The 7,538-nt window shown below is 46.3% G+C and overlaps 2 protein-coding genes across 2 annotated transcripts; both read left to right on the top strand.

Annotated features, from left to right (window-relative positions):
• Window positions 1-2,649: 2,649 nt before the first annotated feature.
• On the top strand, window positions 2,650-3,477 carry F5J12DRAFT_899200 (uncharacterized protein; the record flags this gene model as incomplete). Its single annotated transcript, XM_051748160.1, has 5 exons — window positions 2,650-2,724; window positions 2,785-2,910; window positions 2,956-3,049; window positions 3,102-3,265; window positions 3,319-3,477. The coding sequence occupies 5 exons, from the start codon at window positions 2,650-2,652 to the stop codon at window positions 3,475-3,477; spliced, it is 618 nt and encodes a 205-aa protein (XP_051594244.1).
• Window positions 3,478-3,932: 455 nt separating this feature from the next.
• On the top strand, window positions 3,933-5,205 carry F5J12DRAFT_787528 (uncharacterized protein; the record flags this gene model as incomplete). The annotated part of the gene is made up of 6 exons (XM_051743656.1): window positions 3,933-3,975; window positions 4,023-4,190; window positions 4,245-4,322; window positions 4,373-4,569; window positions 4,908-4,983; window positions 5,033-5,205. The coding sequence occupies 6 exons, from the start codon at window positions 3,933-3,935 to the stop codon at window positions 5,203-5,205; spliced, it is 735 nt and encodes a 244-aa protein (XP_051594243.1).
• Between the last annotated feature and the right edge of the window lie 2,333 nt (window positions 5,206-7,538).

The raw sequence follows: 7,538 nt of genomic DNA, 5'->3' as shown, positions 1-7,538 counted from the left end.
TCAGGTTGTATTTCTGGTAGCCTTCCAATTGGAGCTCCTGCCAACCTGGAAGGTTCACTCAGTGTTCCATGCCTCTCATATCTTTCTGTTTACCAAAAATGACACTTATGGGGCTGCACCCACAGCACTGCTACCGGAACTTGTTGACAATAAAATTGAATGGGAGGATGAATTGATCATCAATCACAAGGTGGATGGGTGCAGAGGTAAGAGGCAGTACTTGGCCAAGTGGAAAGGGTTCCCACATTTGTCAAATACTTGGGAACCCAAAGAACATATGAACGACCATGCTTTGGAAGCCCTCTTTCAGTGCAAGCCCGCCCACCATCTTCATAACTAATGGACTCCCCTCACTTGGTTAACACTGAAAATGACTATGCCAATCTCCCCCTCGCTGAATCCATTTATGACCCCACAGCCAACAGGGATGACCTCTTCATCCCCCCCATCACTATCTATGCCCCAACCTCACCTCCAACGACTGCCACCAGCTTTTTTGACTCATACCCCTTGTCCCCCATCTTGCAGCCTCGCCAGACATCGCCCCCTCTTGCCCACCCTCTCTGACTGCATCCACATGCAGGTTTCTTGGTCAAGAGAGTCCCTGTCATTGGGGACAGTAACCAGCGCAGAAAGGGAAAGGGTAAGATGCAAGCTGGTGATGACGCCCATAGTCGAGCAGCCAAGACCAATCCCACTGATGCTCCCAAGTCTCCCCACATATGCACCACTTTCACCACCCATTCCAACAGTGCACAACATGCAGCCCTTGACCTTCTTGCCACCACAGCCCTTGCCAGGGATGATGAGCCATGATTACCAGTTGCAGCAGCTGACTACCTGGATGTTGTTAGGGCACTCGATGTCTTCCACAATGGGGACCACATTGATGGGTGCTCACCAGAACAGGTTGCATATTTTGGGATGCTGTCTGAAATCTACAGAGCAACAGACATAATCAACACTGCTGTTTCCAAAATTTGCACCCAGAAACTTAGTGGAACTGCTCCACTGTCAGAAGTAATCATGATTAACATGCTGGAATGTGGCTTGTTGGAGCTTTTAGAAGCTGTTACTGGTGGGGCCTACCACCATCTTTGGAACCAACAGATTGGCAAGTTTCTTGCTCTGCCTGCTTCTTGAATTCTTGATTGGATTTGCCCAAAACAAGAGGAACCATCAGTTTCCTGTGAACAGAAAGAAGAGAAGGCAGCCAAAGAAGAGAAAGTAGCCAGGTGGAAGGCTCTGGAGTTGACATATGTCGATGCAGGAGAGTTGTATAAAGAGGTCGGTGCTCATCTCAGGACTGGGACTCACAACTCCACCTGGGAGGTTTTACTTCAGGATGCGTCATGGGCCAGATTGCATAAGCACTATCACAATGCCATCCACACCACCGACCCTCTCCCTGCGACTCCCTTCCTCCCTGTCCCTCTTGATCAACTTCAGTTCTACCTTGGAGGGCAGTCCCCTGTTCTGTCCAACCATGTCATTTACCAGCACACGTGTTGCCAGTGCTGTTACTTGGGACATTGGTCTTGTCACAACAGATGTGGATCCCACTTTACTCTGGCCCTCAAGGAACCACCATCTCCATTGCCATTGTTGCCCATCGCTTCACACACTTGTTCCTGTGTCTATACTACTTGCTGACCCCTTTCTGCCCACCCTGCTAATGCATCTGGTGCATCCTCAAGGGTCTGAGGACCTTAGAGGGGGGGTGATGTTATGCCTGCATCAGGGGTCTTTCCTTTTTCAACTTCTCATGGTCATGTGCATCATGTGCCTTGTCATGTCTCTCATAATTGTCACTGTCTTAGGGGTACACATGATGCGAGGCTTGTTCAGATCTCCAGCTGTCAAGGTATTTCCAATACCTGTTGAGACTGCACCTCCCCTTTGATCCGGTATTCCACTGCCCTCTCTGATGGATGACATGTTATGTTCCTGCTTTCTGACTTGTTTCTGACTCATCTATATTGCCCAGATGTTGTACTATAGCTCTGGTGTCTGGCTCCTCGCTGCACTTTGATTGTGCAGCCAGTATAGCCTTTGTTCCCCTGCCTACCCCCATCATATGACACTGTATGACTCTGTCTGACTTATGTATTTGACTGATTGTTCTGTTGATTACTGCAGATACATGTCACGATGCATCTCATCATGACTGGTATGGTACTTGTACTTAGGGGTATATAAACCCATGTACTTTACCTTGTATCCTCAGTTTTTTGATAGCTTGCAACTCAGCTAACTTCCTTCTCCCTCATTCTTGTTCCCTCCTCTGTGTGATCTCAGAAGAACTCACCAGAAGGAGCAAACCTTTGTTGAACCTCAGAGATAACTGAGCCATAGGGGTTACAACACATTCAGCCCATAGACTCCCCCTCACATGCTTTGTGCCTATTCCATTTGAAGAAGTCACTGTGCTTGGGCATAACAGTGTTTGGATTTCAGAAATGGATCAATTGATCTGGTGAGCTGCAGCCACCAGTGGATAGAACTTTGGCACCCCTCCAGGTTGTGAGGCAGTGGAAATACCAAAAGACACCTGCCCCCAAATGCAAAAAGAATCCTGGAAGGAAAAATGTCAAGGGCAAGGGTAAAGCACAGGAAGAGGGAGTGGCAGATGATAGTGTGGATGATAGCATGGATGACAGTTTGGATGATCACAGCAAGGCTGAGGTGAGCAATGTTGGAACAGATGGTCCCTCCACTAAAAAGGTGTGCCATGTGTGATTTTCATGCACAACAGATCAGCACTAATGTGATTCTGGTCTTCAGGTATCTGGCAGGAGGCAAAACTGTGCCAAGACACCATTCCCTTCTCATTCCCACTCAAATCCCCCACCAGCTGATGGTTCCCATAGTGAGTGGCTCTCTGCACCTCCAGCCCATGCAAAGACCCTGGTGCATTGTCTGCGAAATAAAGTGATAACTGACTATAATGGGCAGGAAAACAATGGCCATGATTCCAATGATGAAGCTGATGAAGACACTTATTTGCCCACCCTATCCAATTCAAAGAAAACAGCAACATCCCTGAATAGTGAGCTTCCTGCTGTAACTTGTATTTGCAGCAAACCCTGATCTGCACTCAGGGAACAAGTACACAACTGAACTACAGGACCACTCAGAATATGCAGATGAAGATGGATTGGAGAGCATTCCTTTCACTGACCACCCAACTGAGGAGGGGTCAACAAGCAGAAACAAAGGTGGAAAGCTGAAATCTGCCCTGAAGCATGCACACCAGGCAAGTTTGGTCATGTTGAATCAGCTGTTATGGCTAACAAGTTTGTGTTGTATATTAAGCAGGCTCTGTCAGAATTGAGTGAGCCAGACATGAATCAACATCAACCTGGGGCCAAATACTCATCCAAGTCCAACCATAATGGATCTGTGACCACCAATGCAGCATCCACAAATGTGAAACAGGGCATCCCTGGGAGCACCTGGAAGTCACCTCATGTCTGAAAGGCCCCTGCAAGGCCAGATGCAGATGTTCCATCTCCTGATGCAAAGAGATCGCACAAGCAAACAGGCAGCAATCAGAAGCAGAAGTAGTTGTCAAATCCCTCAAACAGTCAGAGTGGAAACCTTTTTTGGAACTCATGTATGGTCTATAGAGGGCTTAGCCTAGTGTGACACATTAGAATACAAGTGTATGGCATGTACAGTAGCTCATGACAATTGAGTGGAGAGCTGAGTGGCACAGGTCTACATATTGGCCATGTGGAAGCAACTGGTAGCTATCTATGTAGGGAGATATTGCTGCTCATCTCCCATGTATTGCTGTTACCCAAAATTTGGCTCCATCTGCCATTGTCCAACCTTGCTTCCCACAGTGTGAATGATATTCTCACCATTGTTCCTACAAGTTTAAATCTTGATTGATCATCAACCTATCAGTGAACCCATCATCATCGAATATGTCTGCTGAACAGTCCTGCCAAGTTCATTTCTGTTGTCAAGGTGAGGTTGTCTTCATTGTTGGATCCAGTAACCTAAGCCATCCACAGCTAATGTAAGACCAATCAAGCCAAGGCAATCTAGCTCCCATGTGAAGCAGTCCAAAAATCTGGAGGAGACACTAGTACAACTGCATGAGTTGCAAGAGCCAACCCCTCCACCAATTGTCTCAAGTGGCAGGGCAGATATGGTGGGGTTGAACATGGATATCATGGCCAGTGAGTGAACATGATTTCTCTCCAAGCTAAACAACAAATGTTCTTTTGCTATAGATTCATGTGAAAGCTTTCTGGATCAGTTCCTGCAGGAAAGGGAGCCAACTGCTCTGGCAGAGGGTGGAATTGTGGCTGGTGAGTTGGCACAATTGCCCTTCAAGCTAACAAACAAACTAATTTTCTAGTAATAGATCCACATGACAACTTGATGAATCGGTTCCTGAATGAATGGGAACCAACTGCTCCCCCAGTGGATGGTATGAACATGGATCTACTTGAGCAATTGCTGAATATGCAGGAACCATCAGCACTGCCAGTCACACACAAGAAATTAAACAGGATGGATGGGTCTTCAACACCTGCACAAGATGTTACTATGCAGGTCAATTTTCTGGCAGACTTGCAGAATGTGTGGGAACCATCTCCTCTGCCCATCACCTGCAAATCATCAAATCTGAGGGACTGATCTCCTCAACCTGATTCTCCAACTAACCTGCTTGCTCAATTGCAGGATATGAGGGAACCAATGCCTCCCTCACTCATTTCAAATGTGCCCATCGAATCTTTTGACTTGGCAGTGGATGAGGACAATGGCACAAACCATATGACTTTTGGCATGCCTGAATGATCAGAGATGAGGGATCTTTTCATGGAAATATGCAATGGTGAGCATTTATTTGGTTCTATTCATGTGATTGGTGATATCCATTGATTATGTAGGTGAACTTTCCATCTGCACAGCAATCTCTTCAAATGGAACAATGGGGATTGGCACCTGTTCCACATTGTGATCAAGGTATGGGCATGAGCTTAGTCTGATACACCTTTGACATTGATAATTTTAGTCCTGTGCACCTTACAAGCTGCAGTATCTTGCTATTGCAGAATCACCACTCCCAGTGACACACTGTTCAATCCCACCCCTGATAGGCACCTTGTGTGGGCTGTGAATGCCATTGTGAGAGAATTGGGCACAGCTGCAAGGGACCAGTATGGTGCAGCCTCTCAGGGCCTTTGACTCATCAACTTGATTTGATGGAAGTCATTCATTATCTGTGTTCTGCCTTTGAAAATTGTCCTGAGCCATTCATCACCAGCCAATCACACCCATCTCACCAGTCTGTGGTAGAGATGGGTATCCTCTACTTGGCATGCCAGATCGAGGTGGCCTCTGTACATCTGAAGCAGACTGCCTGATATCATGGGATGGCCCTTGCATTGGTTTGCAAACCTAGCAATGGACTTGGTAGGTATTACATCAATTTTTCACAGTGTGGGACTGATACATAATTCCTTCAGAATCAGCTTAATAACTTGATTCTGGTGATGGTGTTGTGTGCCAGTTATACTCCTCCCCTCCCAGCATGCTACCATGCATACCTCAGACACCAAGATGATGAGGTTAGCTTCCATGATCAAATGCAGCTCATTCCCCTTAGTGCATTTTGCATAATTCGACAATATCAGTGCCATCATCCCACATTGGACACCACATGCAGCTGATCCCAATTCCAGCTTTGCATTCCCTTGGTGGCTATATCAGTTCTGAGGAATATGCAGCAGTGATTCCCAAAGATTGCAAGGCGAGGGATTGTTTTCCATGGCCTGGGATTTTTTTAAGGTATGCTGCTTATTCTCATCACTGCAAATAGTTGATGATGGCCCAGGGCTTATGGCCATTGCCTGAGGTGCACCAATCACAGACCATCTCAATGGCCATATCAAGGAGCAGGTAAACTACTGCATCAAAAATATTTGGAAATATGCTGATGTTGTCAACAGGCAGGGTTGACAAATTGACCATTTCTATGCTAGGTGGTGGGCATTGTGTGGGTTATTGGGCATGCCACTTCAATAGTTTACATGTTTTTGACTGTGGAGTTGGTTGAATATACATTGCTGTGAATGTCGATCATTTATGAGATACCACCCATTCACATGATGTCTGAACCCCTGCCCATCCATGCAATGTCTGACAATCCACCCATCTGCATGATGGCCTGAGTAGGTTTATTGTTTTTGCAGTTTATGATGCACACCCTTTAGCTCTGAGTACCTGCCCAATCTATGATGTTGAAGCACCCACCCATTTGCAAAATCTTGGTAACACCACCTGTCTGAAGTTTGAGAGCCAGCATATCCTAATAAAATACGAGATCTGCATCGCCTACTAAATCTTACATTAAATTTTGCAGCTTCAAATCAACAGTTCTCCAGTTGCAACTGGTCTAGGTAGTAGGTCATCCATCCACAGTGATTGACACATGGGAATGTGCACCAACTGATGTACATTGGCACACATGTAGTATGCCAGGCATGCTCTGTCACCATCTACAGCTCCCACCCCATGCTCCAATGCTGAACCTGAAAATGCAATGATTGTCCCTGGGTTGTAGTGCAGCCACAGATTCAATGTTGGAATGACAAAGTCCAAGGGTGGGTAGTCACCCACAGTTACCAGCATGTCACACCATGGATGCTGTCCATTGATATCCCTGTGGTAACAAGTTGCCCAATTCACCATCACAGACATGCTGCTATATGTGGAGCTCCATATCAGCAGTATGGAGCTCATATCTGCATCTGCCTGCTGTTCTGCCTGTTTGCCAAGGCAGATCAACACTTCCCTGCCATCTTCATACATTCATGGATGGATGACATGCAGGATCACAGATAACAGGGCATTGGTGTCAGACATTTGGTCAACCCATTCCCTTGTAGAAGTGTTTTCTGTCCCGGATTTGAGCAGCCATGAGGCTTCCAGGAAGCCATTTTGGGGCTTCAAGACAGATGAGTGCTTTATTCACAAGGAAAGAAATGATCACCCACCCCATGACCCTGTTGAAACCATGCAGGTGACAGGTTGATGGCACCTTTCAACTCAGCATTATTGCAGAAATATGACTTGTCCATCTGCCATGCCTGTGGAGAAGCCTTTATGCTCTCCCACAGTGGTTCCCTCAGAAGATGAAGGTGGTTCCATATGTCAGCCTGCCATTGCATTAAGTCAGTAGAATATGAGATTCTGCATTCCCTTACCCTTCTTTTTGGGCTGAGAGCATCTGGCAAATACCAAATTCAGATGGTGTTTGAGTCAGTCACCAGAATGGATGGCTCAGTCACTTCCATGTATCTCTCAGCAGCTTCTGCATTGCAGGTTTTTCCACCCTGATTTTTCCCAACATTGACTGCAGAAAGATGAAAACTTCCATCACACCATTATGATGGACTTACTTGGGTGACAATAGGCCTGTGAGATTACTGATGATATGGGATCCACTTCACATAACACCAGAAACAGAATCAATATATCTGGAAGGGTGTGAGGTCTGCTGAATACCTCCTCTTGAA

This window comes from Pisolithus orientalis, assembly GCF_024613125.1.
Source record: "Pisolithus orientalis strain OTSU chromosome Unknown F5J12scaffold_119, whole genome shotgun sequence".
NCBI lineage: Eukaryota > Fungi > Basidiomycota > Agaricomycetes > Boletales > Pisolithaceae > Pisolithus > Pisolithus orientalis.
Note: the sequence above shows the minus strand (reverse complement) of the source record. Positions and strands in the feature narration are given on the sequence as shown.